A 25,167-nucleotide genomic window follows, 5' to 3' on the forward strand; every position below is an offset into this window, starting at 1 on the left:
CTCCTCCCCTGGGAGTTTCAGCCACACCCCTCCACATAGGGAATATGAATCTCCTTTGCATCACTTCACTCACCAAGTCATTCTGATCCAATACTTTATAATGTCCAACAATGAATGTGCCAAAAATAAAACAACAACAACAACAATGATAATAATCCCTTTACGATGTATTATTATCCCTGGAAATCATTGAGGTTATGGATCTGAAGAAATTCTGAAAATGAACAAAATATTTTTTGTATGGTTTTTTTTTTTTATTAACAGCTTAATAATTATGCATAGGCTAGCATTCAAAGCAAGATCAACCAATCAATACAGATGCATCATCTACTGACTGCTGGATCCTCTCCTCCACAAACATCAACCAAAGGCTTCCTGATGATTTTCAATGCAATCACACAAGTCACATTAACATTTGTACCTGTCAAATCTTTTGTAATCAGTTTATTTTTAAACCATAAATACAATGTTTGGGTTTCCCATACATATTATTTATTGTCGCAGAAGACAGTCATAAGCAGGCTCAGCTTCCACTCTGCACGTCGCACTTGCATGCACGCTAACCAAGAAGTGCAAACACGAACGGACCCCGGCGTGAAAAGCCCTCGCCGCACTGAGGGCCATGTGGGACCTGTGGCTCCATGGATGAGCAGCGCTGCAGAATCTGCTGAGGGTGAAGGTGAGCAGGACGTCCCAGCAGAAGGGACTGGGAGTGGAGATCGCCCTGGTCTTGCCCTCCGAACATCCAGCTGGTCCCACGGAGCGACCTCCAGCCCAGTCGCAGCAGCAGCTCCAGGCCCAGTGCTTCAGGCAGCCAGTTTGTAGGTCACAGGAGAATTCCTGGTGGTGGTGTTTACAAACGGAGACTTCCCCATCACCCACACAAAAGGAAAATACAAATCACGTGGTGCCAAACAAAAATAAAGTCTGCAAGCCACTGCACACTGAACGCTGAGGTCCGATTCCACACCAGGCGAAAAAGTCACGCAGCTAAAGACGTTGGTATCGCACACCGAATTCACACCACCCTCGCACTCATCGAGTCCACGAACTCCGTAAAAGAAAGAAAAAATATATACTCTGACTAACAATATGCACATCTCATGAATTCACACATTAGACTCCCACTTGGAAAATAGAACAACAGTATAATCAGAGTTAGCACAGGTACCCCTGCAGGCACATTCCTTCCTCACCCACTGGAAGAACCACCCTCCTCATGGTGTAAAGATCACACATGCTGAATCCTAATATGCCTGAGGATCCTCCATCCTCTCCCCTCTCACCCACTGGGGGGGAGTAAGAGGGGGCGGGGCCAGGCCTGTGATGCAGTCAGCCTTTGCAGCCCTGGGGTGCTGGTGGGCGGGATGGGAGGGCGGTCTCAGACCAGGCTGAAGCCCTCGTACTGCTCGATGGCGCGCGTGAGGCGCAGGTGCAGCGTGTCTTTGGTCCTGTAGCAGGGCATGTCCAGCAGGTTGTAGCAGGTGTGGGCCACGGGCAGGTAGTGCTCCGGCACTGCTGTCGACTGCAGGATTATGCGCAGACTGGCCATGCCGTGGATGGGAATGCGGTCGCTGCCCGTCAGGAACACTGCAGCAAGGCACAGGAAAGAGGCGGGATCAGCCGCAAGGGCACAAAAAAGGGGCGGGATTAGCCACAAGGGCCGGAGAGTGGGCAGGGTGAAGTATTGGGCCTGAGAGTGGGCAGGGTGAAGTATTGGGCCGGAGAGTGGGCAGGGTGAAGTATTGGGCCTGAGAGGGGGCAGGGTGAAGTATTGGGCCTGAGAGGGGGCAGGGTGAAGTATTGGGCCTGAGAGGGGGCAGGGTGAAGTATTGGGCCTGAGAGGGGGCAGGGTGAAGTATTGGGCCTGAGAGGGGGCAGGGTGAAGTATTGGGCCTGAGAGGGGGCAGGGTGAAGTATTGGGCCTGAGAGGGGGCAGGGTGAAGTATTGGGCCTGAGAGGGGGCCAGGACTGACTGTGCTTAAGCCAAAAGAGCCACATTAGAGAACCACAGGCAAAGCCATGACTGGCATTCCAGACCTATAACCCTCCAGTCTAGTTTTCTTACCCTTTAACCTCACTCTCTTATTACATTAACCCATAGTGACAAATATGGTATGCACATACAATATTAACAAACTGCAACAATGTAATTTTATGTTAAATGTTTTCCCTACAGTGTCTCACAGATAAGGGCACACAGCGGGCGAGTGTGGAGTCAGACCTCGAGTAACAGCACTGTAGAGTTACAGCGCTCCACTTACATAAGAACTTCTTTTTTTTCTCCAAGGGAAAGTCGTGGAACACCTCCCAGAACATGCGGACTGTGGGATGAGAGGCTGAGAACTCACCCTTGTAAACGGCATTCTGGGAGGAGACAAGAATGCCATTACACAGACAGGCTCTACAGAGACGCTCAACACAGTCAAACAGCAGAGCAAATACTACCAAGGTAACTGTGAAGAAGTAAACGCTATCTGAGAGCTTGATTGGTGGTAGTTGCAGGTGTGTGTATAAAGCCTGGAACAACGTGTGTGTGTGTGTGTGTGTGTGTGTGTGTGTGTGTGTGTGTGTGTGTGTGTGTGTGCGTGCTCACACGCTCGTGTGTATGTGTGCATGCTGGTGTGTGTAGTTCACAGACCCTGTCTACATTCTATGGGAGGCTGTGAAAGTAGCTTCTACACACAGGCAGGTATGAAAACCCTGCTTGCTGTGAACCTGGTACAAACATCTCCCTGTGGTTAAATTCACCAGGGCTGGGCCTACCCAACAGGATCCTCTCCCTAACATACCACAGCACAGAACCTCAGATCTAGTGCTAAAGTGCTAAAGCAGATTTACTTTTATATGAGCAGTACAAAACATCAATAATCATTCATCAGTTTCAATGACAATTAAACAAGACAAATCATTCATTCGTGTTTTTACTGACAGCTTTGTGTGAGTTCCAGGATCTCCATGCTCAAATGGTGTGTGAGGTATGTGAGGTGTGGTGGTTCCACTGTGCATCACCCACCTTCTCTAGTTCCTCCCAGTCATAGCTGCTGTTGCCCACCACCATGGCCATGAGCTCCGAGGGCTGGAACAGGGAGAGGACCCGCCCCCCGCACACCTTCAGGAAGCCGCTCGAAAAGGCAGAGTAGAGCTCATGCACAGAGTCAGTGAAGATGTAACGCAAATAGGCCTGAACAAACTCCTCTCTGGAAACACACACACACACACACACACAAGTATGAACAAATCCCTCTCTGGGGTGATGGACACACATACACACACACGTATAAACAAACTCCTCTCTGAGGTAGGTGGACACACACATGTATGAACAAATCCCTCTCTGGGGTGGATGGGAAAACACAGATGTTTGATACTTTAACCTGTTGAGCGTTGACCTAACCCTTAGTGTAATGACATGTCACTATTCCAATGTTCATACAACAACATCAACAACAATAAAAAAACATTCCCCATGGGAGGCAGAGTAAACAAACAAGATAATTGGTACATATGAGGTTTGTGATGACAGTCTGTCTTTGTGTGTATACAGTATTACACACTCCCAGGCATTTAGTGAAACTGCCTTTCAAAGGCTCATGCTTCACACCGTCTTGAGATTTAATCCAGAAATGCTGACAAAACAAATTAAGTTAGTCTGAACATGGGTAAGGGCGTGTCATCTGTGTGAGTATATGTTTTTTTTCAAAGGATCATATGAATTGAGCTTTGATGTGTGTGTGCGTGTGTGTGTGTAGTGTAGACACAACCATACCAGCAGGCAGGAATACACACATATACTCACACAGACGCACGCGTACACGGCATACACACACACACACACACACACACACACACACACACACACACACACACACACACACACACACACACACACACACACACACACGTCCTCACACAAGCACACGCGGCCTCATTTCCTCTCAGACACCACTGTACTGTCTGTAAGACCAGTGAAGGAGGTGCTGCAGTAAGCCGCTCTCTCAGGAGGCAGCTGTGGGGCAGCTGTGGGGCAGCTGTGGGGCAGAGGGAGGGCGGGAGGGTCGGCTGCTCCTCTGCATGGCTGCCTCCCTCCATCCTGACAGGGAGCTGGGAGCTGGGCTCCTGCGCTGGCCTACAACCCTTTGGGAGGACTCCATGTTCTAAACAGCAGCCTGCAGTTAAAATGCCTCATCTGTGGAGCTGCCAGGGATCCATTCCGCATTGGCAGAACTTCAATGTAAATGAGTGTGTGTGCATGTGCACGCGTGTGTGTGCGTCTGCTGTGTGTGCGTTGTGTGTGCATGTGCACGCGTGTGTGTGCGTCTGCTGTGTGTGCGTTGTGTGTGCATGCGTGTTTTTATTCCCCCGTCCTCTGGGGCAATACCCTTAGGATTTTGTCCTCAAGTCTAATGGAATGTCCAATTATAACTGTGTTTGGAGAGTGAGTTTGTGTGTTGAGTGTCTGTGTGTGTGTTTGAGAGAGAGAGAGAGAGAGAGAGAGAGAGAGAGAGAGAGAGAGAGAGAGAGAGAGAGAGAAATTTTCTGTGTTTTTTCTTCGAGGTGTTCCATCTGTTTGTGCAGCAAATCAAATCTCTCAATCCTAACCTCAAGTATGAGTTTCCACACTTAGAGGTATGCACCTGTGTACGCGTGCTCAGACACACACACACGCGCGCGCGCGCGTGCGTGCACATACGCACGCACATGCCTGCACACTCATACATACTCACACACACTTTCTGTCAACCTGCTATGCTGTCACCACTCAGCAGACACATTTACGAAACCCAGGACGCAGGTCGGAACATCACATCCTATTTTAGCCACGTGGGCGTGCTGCCTGAAGACATGGCTGTAGACGGATGACTTGTTCAGCCCAGCCTGGCTGACGGGCGAGAGGAACGCACCTGTTGGATTTCACCACTGTGACGCTCTCCCCCCCAGACACCAGCTCCTTCACCTCAGTCATCCCGTAATACTCGCGAGTAATCTGTGGGAAGAGGCACGTCTGGGTCACATAAATCCTTTCATGTTTGTGTAAAGCCCTTTATTGTATAAAGCTCAGGGAATACTTGCTAAAGACACTGCGTAATTATCAGTGTGTGCCACAAATAATAAAAAAAGCTCTCTATTTTTTCCACTCCAAGTGAAACCCAGTTTTTAGCTCATGGATTAAAAATTCCCTGAATATCCAGTAAAAAGTTCCAAGAGTGCCTTTAATGAAGACTTTATTTCAAATGACAATGCTGCTAAAACACTAGTAGGATCTCAGTTTGCATTAGTCCTCATTCACTCTGGCCAACATGAGTATCTTAGGCTAAAATATTACTTTAAAATCAAAGCTGTTCTTTCAGCTGTAGACATGGCCATTTGCTTCTGAAGACTTACAGCAAAACTGAGGCAGAAGGCTTCGTCCACATCATCTCCCTCATAGTCCAGTAGTTGCTGAAGACTCCTGCAACAGGCAATGTTTCAAATTCTGAGGCTCTGGTCTGAAGAAACATGACGTTGCTACAGGTGTGCATATTTACGAGGAAAGACAACTAGGTTTCCATTTATGAGCTGAGGAAGGAATGAAGGTTATTTTTAACCCTGGTGATTTGTCAGTCATTTAAATCATGTGCAGTTATCATTTGAAACCAGTTCTAAGTAACTGTCATTATAATGGCATTACAAGAGCAGCTTGAAATGAAGGATTTTTTAATCCACATAAAATGCTTAAAATTTCTGCTTGGTTTTAATACTTTTCTACTCATTTAGTTTGGTGATATTTTATTTATTCAGCACATTAACCTTTTTACCCATCTAAATGAAGCTAAACTCATGACAGCAGATGTGGCCTGTGGACGCTCAGCAGCTGGTGAGGAACCAAAGGAACCAAACCTTTCCACTGCTGGCCAGTACTGATCATTGTTTACATGGGCAGTGGCTAATCCACGGCCAGGATAAACCAACGGAGAGCAGGGCTCCATCTTTAGGACCACGGGACCCAAACATACTGATGGAAGAATGAGAAGATCATGCGAATGACAACACAGCACCCCAGTAATAGAAATAACAGCTGTCAGATGTAGATCTCTACAACTGAGACAAACGGCAGCAGAAAAGTCAGCTCTGCTCAGCACGGGGCTAGAACACAGCCGGCTTCAACTAAATACAGAGCAACGTCCAGGTCATCCACTGAGAACATAAACAATGTAGCTGACACAGAACCAATGCCAAACCACCACAAAAAAAGACCTCATACATCAGTCATGACACACAATACCACAGTACACAAACAAGGGTCAAAGACTGAACCAAAGCACACAAACAAGGGCCAATAATAATAATCATAATAATGTTACTTTTCTATATCGCCTTTCTCAAAACCCAATGACAAACTTCAAACCACAGCACACAAACAAGGGCCAATAATAATAATCATTATAATGTTACTTTTCTAAATTAGCTTTCTAGAAACCCAATGACAAACTTCAAACCACAGCACACAAACAAGAGCCAATGACTGAAGTTGATTGCAGCTCTGCCAGAGAACTCCACTTTGAAAAGAAAACCATCCTTTCACACTGACAAACGCTTCCGGAATCAAGACCCCTTCAGCATCATTCCAATAGATCACCAGCTCCCTCTGGCCATCTGCAAATAATTAGCATCTAACCACCACATGCCCTCCAGAGGACGCGGGCGTGCTGATGCACGCTCATTAAACCGTCCATAACAGGCAGCAGGACATACAACAGCACAGGGATTGGACACAAGGCTCTCCTCCTGCTTAGTGTGTGTCCTGGACAAGAATTCAGACTCTGAAACCAGCAGAGATTTGTGGAGTTCACCAAAGTGACACTGAAAAACGAATGGCAACTGCAAGTGACTGAAGATTCCCTTATCACATGTGCGTACTTACATTTGAACACACCACAGACTACAGCTGATGAACATACATATGCATTCTACACACACACACACACACACACACACACACACGAAAACCAATGCTTCTAGAATGTGCAAGCGTTTTATAAAGCGTACACTGACATCAAGATAATGACAAATGTTCCACTCGTTCTCTAGATAGTCAGCACAACACACTACTTACCAAGCAGCAAAATATATGACATTAGCCTAGCACACAGCCTCAGTACATCAAGCCTTTATGTCTATACTCATTTTGAGTGACATTTAGACTGAACAACCAGTCAGAAAACTCTCCCTCACAGATGACCGCAGACAGCAAATCAGCAGCACAGGCCAAAGTGGCGCTGAGGAGGACCAACTGGAGCTAATGGTGTGGAACACACAGCACCGAGTACAAGCAGCATTCAGGCAGAGAGGCCTTCCCACGTCCTGAGAGTACCCAACGGCCGTCATGTCAGTGTGTCCCTTCTCTTAACACATTCCAAGAACTGAGAACTGAGGTTTCCTGAGGATAGGAAACCTGTGCGGTGAGAACAGGCATGTAAGCTTTTGCGTTGCCTGTTATTGTGGCTTGAGGTTGGTTCTTGCATAAAATCCTGAGTAAGCATGAGTATGGTGTCGTGAATACATAAACAGAAATCAGAGAAGGAGGGGTTCAAAGTAACAAATGAACTAAGTGATATTATAGGTCATGAGTCAATTCTGTCCAACTTTCCTCTTCCCTCTTTCCCTTTGCTCCACTTGTGGCTAAGGTCACCGAGACCATCCCCCACCTGGCACCCACCAGGGGCGGGACCAATGCAGTAGGTGGGGGCTCCCTTTAATCCGATTGGCCAAGCAATGCATCACCGGCCCCACCATCTACATGCTGATGTGTAGCTTTTGTCTTTTTTGTAAAACAAGTTTTACATGTTATTTATGCGTGTCATCCATTCTAAGACCAATACAGGCCCCTCCATCAGAAATGTTCAAATCCTGCCCCTGGCCAGTGGTGTTGCAGCTGCATACCTGCCCTCGGTGGGGGACAGCTCCTTCAGGTCCTCCAGAGCAGGACAACCATCCAGCAGTTTCTTGTAGAGCACAAGGGGAAAGTGTAGGTCCACCACTGTGGAGTTGTAAATGGCCAAGCCGCAGATGATCCCGATCAAATGGAACCAGTTGTGTTCCACAAAACACTGCGGTGCAAACAGACGTGCAAAAGATCAACACGAATCCACTGAACACGTCAAGGTTTTGTTTTCCAGCTACGTCTGCCAATGGTGCTGTTGCTGTCCCTGTAACTGATGCTCCCTGTTCTAACAGTGGGCAGTGTGGATCTTGTTAAAGGCCACACTAACTGAACACATCTACTCCCACGTTACAACGCCTGTGCACAAGGGCAGTTTCAGCTTTGCAGTTTGATCCGTCTCCCCATCTCACACACACACACCTAGGAAAAAGAAAAAAGCTAAAGAATTACATTTACAACCACAACTGGAGGTCCATGCTGGCCTAGTAGAGACAAGACAGGCTGCTTTAGGCCAGCTAATGACAGCAAGATGACTCCAAGCAGAACATCAGTTAATGGATGTGCCTTTCACGTAAACAGACAAAACGATGAAAGACGTATGTAGCCTGCATGATCAGTTACAGGCGGCTCCTGTGTACTATACAAGCGTACATCATGTTTTGTACACAGGAGCATGGCACTCAGTGCATATGCATTCGACAAACCAGTACGATAGACCAGTCTTCTGCAAAACAGATTTGAGTTGGGCTAAAAAACTTCTCCATCATAAGCTTCATGATGGGAGTTGCTGACACTGACAACAACAGGACTCCTAATTAAACTGGATAAAACCCTGGAACACCCTGAGGCAACACTAAACTTATTAATTAATAATTATTACACAGAGATGGCACAGGTTATGAGGAACATCTAAATGCAGTCCTGTGAGAACATTATATTTTTTACTTAATTTTATTCTAATAACAATATCAACAACAGTGTGTGTGTGTGTGTGTGTGTGTGTGTATGCATGCATGTGTGTAATCCATCATGAAAAGGGTCAAACAGCAACAGTATTTTAAGATTACTCTGATTTACATGCCTTTATTATTTAAAATGTCCACAGAACATAAACCAAAGCAAACAGAATACATCACGTAGCCAACCTGCATGGACATGGTGTTCTATGGCTGTTGTGATCATAAACCAATGAAATCCAGGTGATAAGGCAAGACACAGTGAGGTCTATTAAATGTACACAGCAGTAAGGCCCTGGAGAGTAAGGTCACTCCTTCTCAGCCTATTTTAATATGACCTTTATGAAAGAACACAAGGTCACACATCAGTGCTGTGGGTTATTTCATCTTTGAACAAGGTCACACATCAGTGCTGTGGGTTAATTTAGTTAAAACTGACTAAACCCACTTAAAAAACTTGTTTCAAGGATACATTAGCACAAATCAGTGGGCTTACTTTATCAGAGAACCAGAGCAGGTTGGACTCTGGGTACTGGGTGAACATCCCGTAGACCGGATCCATTAACTCCTTCAGCAGCAATAAGAAGAACTCCTTGGTGACTCCTCCTGCATCTACAGCTTCCTCCCCATCAAAGATCACCTGCGATGACGGTCCCAAACAGGTGGGCGAAATGACGGAAGTTAAGACCGAGCACACACCAAACCGAGAGATTCTAAACACCGAGGGACGCTGGCGTCTCCTAACTACTGTCAGAGTGATTCAGAGTGATCTGCTGACCTTCAGGGGCTTTTTCAGGTCCACGTCGCTATAGATGGTGAGCTCACGCAAAGCGTCGCTGACCAGGTGGTCCCTCCGCACATGAAGCACCAGGTAAGGGTTCTGCACCAGCAGAGGTTCCAGGGTCAACAGCATGAAGACGTTGTGTAGGTTGGCACCACTCACTGCCATCTTGAATAACAGAAATCAAGTCAAATGAGAACATCCAACAAAACCACTTCTGATGGGATTCGTCCAATTACGTTTATCATCATAGATCTTAATGGTGACAATTTTGGAAAAGTACAAATAGATTTATGGTTTAAACAATATCTCAGGCCCGGCCCGACAGCAGGGGAGGTCTAGCAGGAATAATAGGCCACGTCTTCCTTTACCTGCATCTGCAGCTCTGCGTCGGTCTGCAACATGGTCGTCTTGGCTTGAGCGTTCAATATGAACGGATAGGCACATAACGTGACAGAACTCTGAAGAAGAACCACTTTCATTAATACTTCAAAATGCTCTGTTTGAAATACACAAGAAAGACTTTTCAACAGATCATCAGCATACCTGTACTGGGGGGGAGCGCATCTTCTGTAAAAAAAAAAACAAAAAAAAACAAAACAGTTCCATTGTAAAATAATAAAAGACACCACACAGACATACACTTTCTGGTATCCAGTAGGTTACAAGCTTATATTGGTTTGACAAATTGTCCTGATGTTAACACTCCCAGCTGACTCAGTGAGAGTGGGATTTGGACAGTGGACAGATTTCACTGGCAGACCAGACAAACCTAACCTTTACACTCTGAACAAAAACACAGGCATAACATTAATCACAGAGACACAGGGCAGCCGGAGCTGCAGAGGTCACGAAGACAGGAGAGAGACAGCGTGAGACTCACAATCTCAGCTTTGCTCAAAAACCACTTGAGGTAGTCTTCCTGGATGTCCACCAGGCTGGTGATGTCAGGGATGTAGAAGTGGTTGTAGTCCACGTGCTGGGCCTTCAGGTTCACCTGCACCATGACAGCATGAAGATTCACAGCATTTTCAGGGGATTGACAAAAGAACGTGATGATTCACCGCATTTACATTTTTGCTGTGAAGCAAATAAAACCTGAACAAGCCATTGCGATTGCTCTGAACGCAACCGCTCAAACTCTGGTGTGCACCAAAGAAGCAGACAGAGACCCGTTGTGCAGGTTGGTCCTGGTCCACTTGAACACAGAACAGACCGGTTGAACCAAATGGAGCCAATGTCTCCTTAATGCATTTTGTCAGCTCTTCCTGAGTCTTCCCACCCCATATACAAAAGTGCATTTAGCCCAACACAGAGTTTTAGTTTGGCTGGGATGATTGTAGTCAATGTCGCATGACATGCTACATAAAAGTAGTTAAAATAGAATGTGATGTGTCCATGGGACTTTTGTTTACATCTTCTGGTTCAATGGTAAATATGTCAGTGGGAATGCTAAGCAAATCAGGACTAAAATGTAATAATGTATCATTTTCTGCTTTGGTCCAGACAAAGGGATCCAAACTACAAATATAAACACGAGCTAAGCCTAAATGAACTACAGGGTAAAAGAGTCACCTATTAGCACATTACCCAGTGCAAACACAGCTTTGACCTTTACTACCCATATACTCTGCGCTATCGAACAGCAAATGTTTGGACAGTGTTCCATGCTGGATATGACTGCAGGTCCAAGTTCCTACTGTACCACTGTACACACACACACACACACACACACACACACACACATATGTAATATATATATATATACACACTACAAATAAATTCCCTAATATTCCATGAAAAAAAAGAAGAAAAAAAAAAGAAGAGACATTTAAAAAAGTTCCATGATATCCCACAAATGCCATGACCCTGTAGGTTGGTTTGTGTCCCTGCAGTTGACCTTGTGCAGTTTCTCCAGTAGCTTTAGCGTAGCACTAATGTAGCTCTCCATAAACACGGGGATGAGGAGGGCCTTGCCGCCCGTAAGCAGGAACACCACAATGCTCTTATACATCTCCACCAGCCTGGAGAACACCTCGCAGTCCACCAACGACCACCAGTTATCTACAGGTGAAGAAGAAGCACAGTTTTCCAAAATACTGTTAAAGCATGAAAACGAAAGATGAAATCAACAACTAAAACTATGAAAATATCATCTTAAGTTGTCCACCACAGCTGAGCCAAGATGGCGGACAGGTGGTGTTAGAAATCTGTATGAGGAGAAGCGGGCATCAGCTTGGTGACCATACCTAGCACTTTGCTGGGGTTGACGTCCAGTCTGAGGATGGCCATAGCCAGGGGGATGGATAGGGAGATGTAGTTTTTGGAGTCATGGAGGGCGGGGCACTCAGAGAGGATCAGGTAGATGCGCATGGCTTCCACGTCAGGAGGGGAACAGGAGAGCTGAGGGATTAGCAGACTCTCGAAGCTCTTAGTGGTCTACAACACACACACAGCTTACAATCACAAATACTGTTTATAGGATGGAGGCAGCCATACTGAAATTTTGTACTCTATTCTCAACACAGGCAGACATATGTTGGAGGGCAGAATACATTTTACAGCATAACCATTACCTGTTTCACTCTAATCAAAGCATGTTTACTCAAAAAATCTTGTTGTTGAGTGTCTCTACGTGAAGCTCATGAAGCGGGACTAATACTAAAAGAGCTTAACTGTTGTTACAAGTAAACACACTTCATGCAGCATTTTAGTGGTTATCATTGTTGAAGCTGCTCAAGCGTTTACTCAACAAAATGTCCACTGGTGTCTTCCAGGCTCTTCTGACAGCTGCAATCATTCCTGATTGATCACTCAGCATTAAAAGAAACACATGCCACGTCATGTGTGACTGTGAAGCAGCCACATCACCACCTAATCTTCTTCATACCAAACCTAATCTATAAGGAATGCACACTAAACTAGCCATGGCAGAAGATGAAGCCAAGCCCTGATCTCGGTGCAAATACACACCCTGCACATTTCAAACCAGGCATCAAAATGAACAATAAATCACATCTGGCTAATGAGCTTAAAATCCCATGAGTTATTAGTAGACCAGGTTTACATGTGCCAACTTATCTATTCAAACAACAAGATCTTCAAAACCTGTTGGGTTTGTACAAAAGAGATTAAGGAAACAACACAGTGTTCCAAATGCTAAGAGGTCATCCGCCCTTGGACTCGAACACCGTTCAACGGTCAGCGTGAACAGATCAGATGTCCTTGGGCTGAAACACTGCACAACAGTCAAACTGAACTCAAGCTGTGAGCTTTCTCTCACAACCATTCATAAACAGGACCGTCACAGGGATACTGCAATTGATTCTGAGAGCAGGTCGGATTGGGTCCATACTGGTTTCAGACTGATTCACTTTCACAAACACATCTAACACAAGCACCACATACCTGTTCCAGCAGCCTAGAATAGGCAGGTTTCATCAGGGTCTCAAACAGCAGCCGGACCAAATTGAGGTCAATGCCAGGGACTTTGGGGTTGGTTTTAAAATGTCTGTCATCGCTAAGGGGGAAAAACATAAATATATAAACAAGGTGCTAAAACTTCATGATAAAGTAATGGAATGAAACAAAAGAAAGTTTTATAGTAAGGGCATTTATCTGAGGTAAGCAAAGAGTTGGAGAACACATTCCCAACATTTTGTAGATATTATTACACGTATTACGTATGAGTCTGACGTGTTCCCTGGGAATCGAACCCATGACCTGCACGGTTCTAGCACCACTACCTGCTCCTCCTGTGGAGCCATAGGAGCCATTTCTTTACAGCCAGCCATCATCCCAAGTCCCCTAGTTGCCAAAGCATCCACGCAAACCCTGCATTAGCTGACACGCTAATGCAGAAGTGTGATAAGTGTAATACCATGAGTCTACACCCTGCACATGACAATTGAAGGCTAGGCTGACTGAATGGAAAGTAAACAGATCTGAAATGATGATCTTGTATCACTACAAATACAGGAAAGTGAAGCCATCACACACCGACACAGCCTTGTGACCACAGTGGACAAGAGTTTGGAAAGCCTGAGGAATGAGCCCTGTTTACAGTGCACTGAGATATGAAGATAACCTGTAACCACAATAACGTATTGGGCACTATTAAATGCATGGTGGAATTACAAATTCCAAGAATTGCTCAGAAGCACGATAACAAGACTCCTCCTTCCAGATTCCACAGTCTTGCCAATCGTAGAACAGGATACTAATAATACCAGGAAATACAACACAACACACCACCATGCAACGCCCCTGAGTCATAGCACAAATCACTGGCATTCAGGCCTAGCTAACATTACATTCCACCAGCTGAGGGCATGATGAATGATAAACATCAGTTTGGCTAGACAGTGAATCCCTTCTTAATGTACCCTTTAGAAAATCTTTTGTTTATTAAGTCATGAAACCAATCTGTAAATTTTAAGATAATTTAGTCACAGTAAGTGCACCCAAGTCCTGGAGGCATGGATCTAAACATGGCAGACGTACCTCTAATCCAAACAATCAGGAGATCCCTCCTGGCCTATGAGACAGGGAATTTGTCATTTGGAAAGTCAACTTGATCTGTAGGCTGATGATTTATTTGCTAGGTCAAACCTAATGCCTTTTGAACAACCTGGGAAGACATTTCCTACCGACTGCTACTGGTGGAGGGAAAAAAACAAGAGGAAATAAACAATAAGATCTTGACACGGAGACAAAGTACCACACTTCAAGAGTCAAAGACACCACTTTGACTACCAGAATCACATAATCTCTCTTGCAAATGTTCAGCTAGAAGGATGTGCCACTAAGAAAAGCATTATGGAGATGATGATGGAAGTGATTCCAAAGGCCATTCCCATGGAGAGATCATCCACTCATGATTCTGACAAAAGCTCATTTATGAGGACACAATCCTCTAGAGACATGCATGTTTGGTGCAAATGACATGTCATATTTCAGCACTTAGCAGACATTCTTACCCTGAACAACCAATAGACATTTATATCTATGTTTCACTTGCTGGAGAATGGCTCTTGCAGATCCCAGAACAACATCTAAGATCTACATGTAGAACAGTACAGTTCTGGGAGCAGCCGCCGAGCTTGAAGGAAAAAAGACCACCCAGAGGAGGGTGGGTTATATGTGTGTGTGTGTATGTGTGTGTGTGTGTGTGTGTGTGTGTATATATGTGTCTTCTGTGGAAAACAAATCTGTGCACATTACTGTGCCTCAACTACAGAGCTACAAGAATAAATCTAATACACCCATTAATCCACCAACCCTCACTTAATGCTGCAGAGCATTATGGGATATAAATGAAGCATCATTCCTGGACTGTACTTGCCCCTCAGTGTCAATGTGAGTAAATCACTAATCACTAATGACTGAAGCCTTAGTGTAGTCAAGGGAAAAGAAGTCAGCTTTATGAAAACAAGGGCAGGCCAACCAGTCCCAGAAGCATAGATTCACTGACGTCCACATTAGCATTTCTGGATGAAATGTTCCTTTAAAAAGGCACAGATCAGATAGATCAGATAGATGATACACTTCACCTCTGGTCCAGAAAGCTGGCATTCCAGCATGCAGTGGAGGACAACAGCAGTATGATGTCACTGGAAAAGGGCCAAACAAGAATAAGTTCACAAACCAATCAAGCGGCTGAAATAGTAGAAGTATATTATTATTTACAGCATCACATACTCAACCCCCTGATCCCCCAGCAGACGCCCAAAACATGAACCAGCTGCCAGCTTTGAGTTTACTAACAGAGCATCTCAAACACGCCAAAGTTAATGATCACCTATAAATGTAGTTTGCCTACTTGCAACAGACTGTAACACCCACGTGTACGCTGTTTATTAACCTAATAAAACAAGCATGGGGAAACCTTACAGAGAGAAGTTTAAAAAAGCCATGAATAAACACTGTTCATCCAGACAAGCGGTTGAGGAAGCTGAGAGGTCACTGATCACAGTATAAATGGCCATCTAGAACGTCTCCGAACAGACACTGGACAGGACTGGTGCTATTCGGACGCTTCTTGCACCGCTGCACACAATCTGGGCCTTTAAAATGATAAGTGACAGTATGATTGGCACAGAGCCACAGTTTCCTGGGCTTTATGGAGTTAAAGTCTTGGCTGGCATGTCCCACTCACTTTATGATGCTGGAGTCACTGGTGTCCAGGAGCTTCAACCTCCAACTGTTTAGACTTTCATAGTTGATCAGGGAAATGCTTTTAGATGTGTTGGTTATGCGGAAGTCCTCAGGGTAACGCTGCACACACCCAGACACACACACACTTATAAGACCACCACACTGTTTAACTGTGCACACTACAAGGCCATTACACATCTATGTTTAGACTAAATGTGTCTCCCACCACAGATTAAACAGGAAATGCCGAGTAAACAGTCCAGAACAGCCGTACTTTTTAAGTAGGTCTGCTATAAAGAGGCTAAGAGCACCCTCCTGTGGACAACAGGTGGTACTGAATGCCAGTTAAAGAAAAACAGTAACAAATCAAATCAAGGAAGATCAGTGAGCAATTTCTGTAAACTAATGGGGATACAATAAAATAATAAAAAACAAGTCAGATGCCAATAAAGAAAAACCCACTACTCATCTAGAGTCTACCTTGCTTCTAATGCTTACAGCAGTTCACTGTCAACAATATCATCCTGTGTGACTTTAGATCTAAAGGTCTGGTGGTTGGCCGAGCTGTGCTGTTTTGCACTATGATGTGGTTTACCTTGTCATCTGAGAGCAACAGGAAGTTGTGATCAGCCCCACTGTGGATCCTACCGATGGTGAACTTTTCTGTGTCAAAAAGAATGAAACTGATCACGATTTCTAAAAGTTTTTAAATTACCAGTATGAGTCTGTAATACAGATTCAACCTGGTGAATTTTGAGAGGGTTTAGTTTAACAAGTATGACTATGCAATACAACTTGACATCTATAAATATGAGTTACATTTCAATTTAAAAATAGGGCAAAAACATAAATAAATTCAGCATTTACTACAGTGTGCAGATCCAAAACATAAAAGCAAAGTAATTCAGTGTAAATCAGTGAGCGTAAATCTTTCTGAGACAGTCATACACTGCACAAAGTGTGCCAAAGAAAACAGCAACTAAAAAGATTTAAAACCCAATAGGTCAAGGTTAACAAGACCATTTCACTGTTATACCATGTAGGAATGAATATTTTCCTTGTAACTCAATATTAGTACCTCATTACATGCTTGCATATCACACAAACACAACTATAGCAAAAATATTTTCAGTGCTCCTTTTACCCATGAAGCACAGCCCCAGTTACACTGTACTACAGGTGCAACGGTACTAGAGGTCATAGTTCAGTTCACGCCAGTCTCCGCATCATGGTTCATGGTCAAACTATATAAGGTTTCTATCTATTTGTTTTGAACAGGCAGTAGCCCAAGATACAGTATGTTCTAACTAGTGTCATACAGTGCTCCCCTGTGGTAGATTGTACAAGCTGCAGTGTATTAAGCAGTAAAATGTTAACATTATTGCACAGGTAGGTGATTTTTGTGACCTTTATGCAGGGCTGATGAAAGGTCACAATCATTTACAAAATTTAAAGGATTCCCTTATGTTAAAATAAAACAAAATAAATAGAATAATAAGGAAAATGTACACTTTATTACAATCAAAAATGTTTAATTACACTTTAAAATCTAAATATTTCCACATTTTATGCTTAAAGCCAAACCAATGAAATGCAAATCCATCAATTGCTGCAGAAACGGTTTTGGGCTTGTCTGATTTTGTACCTAGATGCTGCTGAAAAGCTGCGAGGATCAGTAGCTGGAGTTGTGGGGTTTGTTTCTTTGTTTTCCACAGCTTCAGCGATTGGTTGGTTGGCTCATTGTGGCGAGTAACAATGCCGCCTTTACCATAAGGGACTGAGGTTCAACCCCCTCCCCAGCCAAATGCACCACACTATATCAACAATAATGCAAGACTCCTAACAGTTTCTTGCCAACATTTTGAAAGAAGCAGGTAGGTCTCCGAGCTCCTGTGTTTCACTGGCATTCACTGTAGTGTGACTGTAATACACCAGCGAGGTTGAGCTAAGCATAGCATAGCATGTCGCTAACTATGGGTGGAGCACCTGTGAAATCTGATCCCACATAACGTTCATCAGATTTCACACAGGCTATCGCGTGTTCTCTGTACGACTGCATGCACCAAACCGTAGCGCGTGTAGTGTGGCGGTTTGGCATGAATGCGCGTAAGGCTACACCCTTACACTGCACCGTGTCACGTGTGCAGAAGCACCGGGGACTGTAGCGTCCTGGTCCAAGTTCTGGCCCGGAGTACCACCCCTGTAGCACTGCCTTTGTAACTCCGCCCCTGTAGGGGCAGGAGCACACTGCTGTCTGCTCCCGGTTTGTGATATGCCACATTAGCAGCAACAAGCATCTGACATATGATGCAACGATAACACAACAAATGCATGTTTACAACAGTGACGTGACTTTTACAACAATCATTGGTTGTTCGAGAGGCCATCCGGGCCAGGAGATGGGACACCCCGTCTCATTTAATAACCTGATTGTGTGCTGCCAAGATACGGAAGATGGATGTTTGGAACAGGCAGGGGGATCTTGGCATTTCCTCTGCTCCCTAAGCCAAGCTGACCAAGAGCGTTGCAGCCAAAGGCGTAAACCAAGCCAGTGGAAGGCACAAAGGCCAGCGTGTGGTGCCTGGACAGACACACAGATCACACCCACACACACACACACACACACACACACAGGTATTTGGTCAAGCCACTATCCTCCCATCTCAGTCCTCATTTGCCCCAGACATTTGTCACATGTTTAAGATATTTGCTGCTCTGTTCTGCACCATGTTCCTGTTCAAACACAGCATTTACACACTGAAAAAGACTAAACTAAACTAACGCTGTCAAAATAACACTTACACTGTTATACAGACTTATCCATCACATTGACAAACACAATGACTATGTCGGTGTGTGTGTGTGTGTGTGTGTAGTCCTGCTTACCTGCCACAGGCGATCTGGGACACCTCTGTGCCCATGAGCTCCAGCACCCTGCGAGGCAAGGGCTCATTCTTGGTGGAGTCATGCCCCAGCTGTCCCCACAAGCCATTCCCAAACGTGAACAGCCCTCCATCCTACACACACACACACACACATATAAAGCACGAAGCCAAAGGTAGCCCTCCACACCATAATGAACTTTGAAGTATAATTTTACAATCAGCAATGTTATATGGTTGTTACTGACTAGATCCTGGGGCACAAATCTTTTCAAACGAGGCAGAAAGCTCAAGGCTTGGGAGGAGCACAATACTACTCAATTTACTGCATTCTGTGCTCTAATTCATTCAATATTACTGGGCAACCAGCACTCAACTAAGCCGAGCAGTGGACCTGCAGGGTTCCAGTTCCGCTTCCCAGATGCACAACTTTTTACCACTAGAGCGGCGCAACCCTCTGGACTGATGTTCTGCACTGGTGGGCGAGAGGGAAGTGTACCTTTGTCAAAGCGGCCGTGTGCTCCTCCCCACAGCTGATGTAGACCACTTTCTGTGAGCGTAGGAACTTAATGTGGCACGGCACGGCCCGATCTAGAGACAGAACACAAACCAGTGTGTTTATCTGGTGGGGCTGTGCACATGGCTTTTACATCTGTTAAAAAAATGCTAGTTTAAAGAAATAATGAAGCTTCGTGAACAAAACTTCAGGAACAAGAAGTCAGTGTCCCTCACACAATTAAGTCTTACAGACAAGTCTGTGAGACAAAAGTTTTACAGAACAGCTTCTCCGGACCAGGAACCACACATTTATCGAGCACCTCAGAGCGGAGTTACAGAACACTGTTACTTTAACACCATTTTAGAGGCTGTTTTTTTATTATTTACCCAATCGTGGCTGTGCGATACACTTGCCTACAGTCCAGTCTGTGTTGCCAGGTGTACTGACCCCATAACCCCTCTGCTCCACTCACTTCATCTATTACACTTGACGTGTGCACAGAAGGCACAGAACACATAGAACGCCTAGAATTCTCCTTTCATCAACTCTTAAATCTTTCCATCTGCAGCTGAAGTGGATGTGAGATTGTTGATGTGAAACGTAGTCCAGAAGCTTGTCTAATGTTTGACGTGTACTCCCTTCCCACAGCGGCAGCAGATTCTCACCCTGCTCGTCGTCCAGGCCCAGCTGGCCGGCGTTGTTCCTGCCCCAGCCGAACACGGCTCCAGAGAGAGACAGGGCGAAGCTGTGGTCTCCTCCAGCGCTGATCTGAGCCAGTGGGATCCCACACAGAGACTTGAGGGGCTGAGGAGAGAGAGAGTTGGGTTCTCCCTTCCCCACACCCAGCTGACCGCTGGAGTTCTGGCCCCACGTGAACAGCTGCCCATCTACCAAGGAGGAAAAAGGAAAATGGATGTCCATATGGATTTTCCAAACCGCCTTTACTTCAGAGTCAGGTGTGGCAAAGCGTCCAATCAATTTCAAATAACAGATTGATTAAATTCAATTAAATTAATTACAAAATTCAGAAACAAGGTTCCAGAGTTGGAGGACAATTCCATGGACTAAATCTCTAGATATCTCTACTGTACCTCTATTGACTAGACCTCTTCTGCACTACCACAACAGCTGACTTCAGCTGATAAAAGACCCTGAGCATCAGCTGGTGGGTTCAGTTAGACCAAAGTAGAGAAAAGGTCAAACTGTTCAGTAGTCGCCAGTCATAGGGATTGAGATGGTGGGTCTAAGCCTATGAGAGTGAGGAATCTAAGACTGCCAAAAAAGAAGGCTTCAACCAAGAAGGCTTCAACCAAGAAGGCTTCAACCAAAAGGAGAGTCCAACAAAAGCTCATGTCACCTCTAGACAGTGCGATGCAGTGCTGGTTGCCACACATCACTTGCGAAATTCGATGCTCACATAACTTCTTAATCAACCTGCAGATCGAAAAATAAAGACAAAACAATGCTTACCACAGAGTCCACAATCTCCTGCTAATCAGATCCTAGGATCAGACATGTCTTGCTGACTCACAACGCAATGAAATCAGAGCAGAAAGGCGAAAGAAATGTGAGAGATGATTACACCCCGGCCAAGGAATGTAGCTTTATGTAATAAATAAATAAAAGTTTACAACATTTTTATTACCAGTAATAAAGGCTATACAGTATAGGACTGCAAGGAGGAAAATAAATATTGTAGAGCTCTTACAATCTGCTAGTAACAACAATTTTATCAGTTCTGACAGTTTGACACATCTCACAGCTTTCAACAACATGAATAATAAGTGATAATTTATATAACAATACACTAGCAAGTTATTATAAATAAGTAATTTTTTAACAAAGCATGGATAATTACAGCAGCCCTTCAAGGCACACAGCGGGGGCCTGAACAGCTCTGGGGCAGTGGGGAGGTGAGTGAAGTGAGGGGCTCCTACCTGGGCACTCTCACTGCGTCCTCCCTGGAGCCCAGACCCAGCTGGCCACCCTCGCCCGCCCCCCACGCAAACACCTGACCCTGCTCGCTCAAGGCCAGTGAGTGGCTCTGCCCACACGCCACCCCTGCAATCTTCTGCGCATCCAGTGCCACCACCAGCTCTGTGGATGCACGCACACGCACATACACACAGTCCATCTGAAATATAGCACATCAAACTGAATTTTGGATCTGTAAGATCTAGTAACTAGCATTTGCATCACTGTAATGATTTATGATGGTTTCTTTATAAAGCATAAGACTAAGCATTTTGTTATAGAGCAACCACAAAAAATCTTTGTTTTTTGGCGAGTGTCCCATAAAAGTTTTTTTTTTCACAATTCTAAGTCACATTTCTAAGTGTGCTTCCAAAAAGTCCAACATGAACCTTTAAATATAATCACTGATATCGGCCTCCATGTTTCCCCAAATGATGGAGATTTGGACTGGTGGATCCATCACCACTAAGCAGAGAGTTTCACTACCCATGAAACTTGCTGGTACTGACACAAGCTGAGAATTTCCAGCCCTCATGACCAATTTCAATCAGATGTCAGTGGGAGAAATTCAGTACTATGAAATAACCACACACACACACACACACACACACACACACACACACACACACACACACACACACACACACACACACACACACACACACACACACCACTCTCTCTCTATGTTTCTCCTTCAACAAAGCAGGTTTTTTTTATTCGTATCTGAATAATGAGTCACCTGACAAGCACCTGACTCTGGGCAGCAGACCTGTGATCTCGAGAGGCTGGTGGGGGAGGCACTTATGTGAAGTGAATGAACACAAGCTGCAGGAACCCAGACCAAGGTCACACGTGCAGCGTGCTTCTCTATTATAGAAAGGGCCAGCACAGCCCTTCTTGATACCGTCGCACAAGACTCAAAAGCAATCATACCAAACAGTGACAGCACAATAAATAAGTAAATAAACATGCAAATGTCAAAAATGTCAAAGGACTTTTTTCATGTATTGCTTCCTCACTCTTCTGATGTCCTTGTCACACAAAAGGCATTCGACTGAGTGTAGCAGCTGTCCCATCCACACAGGCAGGTGCACAGCAGCACACGACTCAGTGGCAGTGGCCTTACTACCTGGATTAAACGTCCAACCCAAACGTCACACACGGGCTGGAGAAACTCCTGTCCCCAGCCTCACAGCCACACGCCATCACTCAATTCCTCCTTATCCAAACACTCAAACGTCACCCAGCAGTTCTTTCTGAAGCCGCAAAATATGGCTCAGCCCAGACCAACACCATTAATGTATCATGTACCAAGAGTGAGCAAGAACAGAATTTGGCATAAAATATAAACAAAAACAAGTCTTATTTCCAGTTATAAGACGATTGTTTTTGTTTATATTCTATGCCAAATTCTGTTCTGGAAACGTTAAGACAGTCGTACCATACAACTCCAGAATATGTAAGACATCTCAACAGTCACAAAGGTGTCTGAAACCAGCATTGTAATAACAGAACCAGCAGACTTCAGTAGCATAACTGTGTACGATGTTTTAGAGAAGTAGATCTGGAGTTCCTTACCAGGCTTGAATCCCGGTTTCTCGTGGCCCAGCTGACCATGGCTGTTGGAGCCGCACGTGTACACACTGCCGTCCCGCAGCAGGAAGAGTGTGTGCTGCCCACCACAGGCCGCCTCTCTTAACCCACTCCCATCAAACATGTGGCAGTTTCTTGGCTCAAAGACGATAGACTCAGAGTCACAGAGGCCCAGCTGCCCCCGAGCTGAACTGCCCCAGCACAACATCGCCACTTCCACAGAGATAGAGAGAGGGAGAAGGACGTAGAGAGAGAGAGAGAGAGAGAGAGAGAGAGAGAGAGAGAGAGAGAGAGAGAGAGAGAGAGAGAGAGACACACACACACACAGATGGAGGTGGAAAGAGGGAGATGAACAGATGAAATGGAGAGACTCGCAGGATGTGGGAGCCCTAGGTTAAACAGCCCTTCCTTCTCCCCTTCATGTGAATGAGATGCCTGAAGGGAAGAATGAATAGCAAAAGCTTGAATTAAAAACATGGAGATAGAGAACCACCAAAACTGAGATTAGATTAGAAAAATAAAATGGACCAAGCAGGGGAGTGGGAGGTCTTAAAGGCCCCAGTTCACTCCCTTGGCCTGCCACTGATCTAAGCAGAGAAGAGGCCGGGTTCTGGTGTTATAAAGGCAAGGATACTCCGTGGCGTGAGTAAATTAAACTATTGCTTCTCTCATCTCTCTGTGGCTGTACACTGCACCAAGCACCCCTTCAGCTTCATCACAATCCTGCCGTTCTGTGCTCATCAGTGTGCCCAAGAGTGGGTGTCCATGTTGAGCCACAGGGTGAGTCTGTCTCAGCTGCCCAAGAGACCATGTGGATATAGGGGTGTCCAGGCAGGTCTAGCACTATATGTTTTTAGCTTGCTTAAACGCACAAAATTCATTTACGTACAGTATGAGCAAGGAAATATCCAACATATAGGCTGTCTTCCATTACTGGTAGCCACATAAAATATGCCAATAATTCAGTTGTTGTGCCACTGCTATGGCACGGTACATATACAGACACATAAGCGGTCCAGTATTGCTACTCATTACATTCCGCCCTGGCCTGTAAAATACGGCTTTCTTAGCCTAAACAGAAGTGACAGATACCCACCAATAAAGCGTTTAAGCGTTAAAGGTTAGCGTGAAAGACTATTACAACACAATCTATGTAGGCTCGTTAAAATCCTATATATATTTTGGCAGATAAAACACACGTAGCTACAGCCGCAAGTGCTAAGCTAATGATAGACATGTTAACTATCTAGCTAATTAGCTAGCGCTAAGCTACACCAGACAACAGTGGCGCTGGCGTGACCCGTCAGTACTCTACATAACTCACAAGCATCACATCCACAGACTGTGTACGTTACTGGACTTGTCTTGTATACAAGCTGAATCTCATCAAAATGTAGTCCCGAACAGACATATCGCATGTAGAAATGAGTATAATCATGCAAAAGCCAAAGTCCTGCTTAAGTAATCTTCTGGTCTTCGCTGCCAGCCATAGACAGCTACACACTGACATTAATAAAAGACGTATCCTGAGAGAAACATGCTTCAGTCGTTTATTTGAACGTAGACACCCATGTAGCTGGCTAGCTACTGACCAGTTTAATCCAACTAGGGAGTGAACACGTTACATGACAACTAGACAACGCTAGCCCGACATCATCGCTCTAGCTAGCTTGATAATCTAGCTTGTAAATTAGTCGAGCATTTCAAGTTAGCCAGCTAACATTAGATGATACTTTACCATGACAACTAGCTCGCTAGCGCTCGCCTTAGCCCGTCTGTTTCTACGTAGCTAGGTAAGTTAGCATGCTAGTCAGGTTTCATAACAGTTAGCTAGCTAGCTACATTTTACAAACTTTCACAGAGCTTGAACAATATAAACCAATAGACTAATTCATTAAGTAAAAGCAACTCGAGAACATACATCGAAAAACAGTTTTGTGTAGTGACATAGCTACCTTGACAGGTACATGTCCTTAATCTTTTCACTTAGCTAGCTAGCTAACTAAAGAACTTTGTTCTTCCCCGTTTTGACAACAAGGAAGTTATGATTTACTTTTGGTGGGCGTCACCAACCACGTGCTTATGTTGTCAAAGCGCATCCAGCCACTAATGTAGGGCTGGCGTGGGGAACACATCCCCAGGAGTGGGGATACACATTTTTTGACAGCGTAATTATTCAAAAACATACTCTACGCGAGAAATAAAATTATACTTTCATTAGGTCTTTTCTAGGAGATTTTAAACATATTTTTTTAGTCATTCAATATTTATTTTATTGTTGAATTGTTTTAACTTTATAACCAAAACCTTAAGAGCACATTCCCAACAATATTGAAACAGCATGCAGTTATATTTGTTTACCGTTTAATAAACGTAATAAAATATTTTAAATTTATAACACA

At 44.7% G+C, this 25,167-nt stretch overlaps 1 protein-coding gene across 4 annotated transcripts; it reads right to left on the minus strand.

Annotated features, from left to right (window-relative positions):
- Window positions 1-204: 204 nt before the first annotated feature.
- On the minus strand, window positions 205-24,831 carry herc3 (HECT and RLD domain containing E3 ubiquitin protein ligase 3). Of its 4 annotated transcripts, none has more exons than XM_076975232.1 (25): window positions 24,721-24,831; window positions 22,751-23,200; window positions 21,136-21,295; window positions 20,556-20,632; window positions 19,864-20,085; window positions 19,199-19,290; window positions 18,704-18,834; window positions 18,244-18,398; window positions 16,413-16,480; window positions 15,819-15,937; window positions 15,214-15,273; window positions 13,070-13,181; window positions 11,911-12,100; window positions 11,562-11,725; window positions 10,545-10,658; window positions 10,208-10,231; window positions 10,033-10,122; window positions 9,659-9,829; window positions 9,377-9,520; window positions 7,924-8,090; window positions 5,386-5,452; window positions 4,905-4,987; window positions 3,017-3,200; window positions 2,265-2,367; window positions 205-1,590 (listed from the first exon to the last, which is right to left on the minus strand). In XM_076975232.1, exons 2-25 carry the CDS (start codon window positions 22,971-22,973, stop codon window positions 1,382-1,384), a joined length of 3,129 nt encoding a protein of 1,042 aa, XP_076831347.1. In that variant the 5' UTR covers window positions 22,974-23,200; window positions 24,721-24,831; the 3' UTR covers window positions 205-1,381. The 4 variants fall into 4 exon arrangements, with proteins under 4 accessions (XP_076831347.1, XP_076831349.1, XP_076831348.1 ...); XM_076975234.1 differs by having other exon boundaries at window positions 22,751-22,978; window positions 24,721-24,805; XM_076975233.1 differs by lacking the exon at window positions 24,721-24,831 and adding an exon at window positions 24,090-24,669.
- Window positions 24,832-25,167: the final 336 nt, after the last annotated feature.

The sequence above is a fragment of the Brachyhypopomus gauderio genome, chromosome 15 (genome assembly GCF_052324685.1).
Source record: "Brachyhypopomus gauderio isolate BG-103 chromosome 15, BGAUD_0.2, whole genome shotgun sequence".
In the NCBI taxonomy this organism is placed as follows: domain Eukaryota; kingdom Metazoa; phylum Chordata; class Actinopteri; order Gymnotiformes; family Hypopomidae; genus Brachyhypopomus; species Brachyhypopomus gauderio.

Bases quoted from the DNA above. Each gene is read 5' to 3' on its own strand.
- herc3 (XM_076975232.1), bottom strand. From the start codon at position 22,973: ATGTTGTGCTGGGGCAGTTCAGCTCGGGGGCAGCTGGGCCTCTGTGAC. The intron at 21,296-22,750 runs GTAAGGAACTCC...GTGCATCCACAG, and splicing joins GAAACCGGGATTCAAGCCTG to AGCTGGTGGTGGCACTGGAT. The intron at 15,274-15,818 runs GTGAGTGGGACA...GCCCTTTTCCAG, and splicing joins AGTGACTCCAGCATCATAAA to TGACATCATACTGCTGTTGT.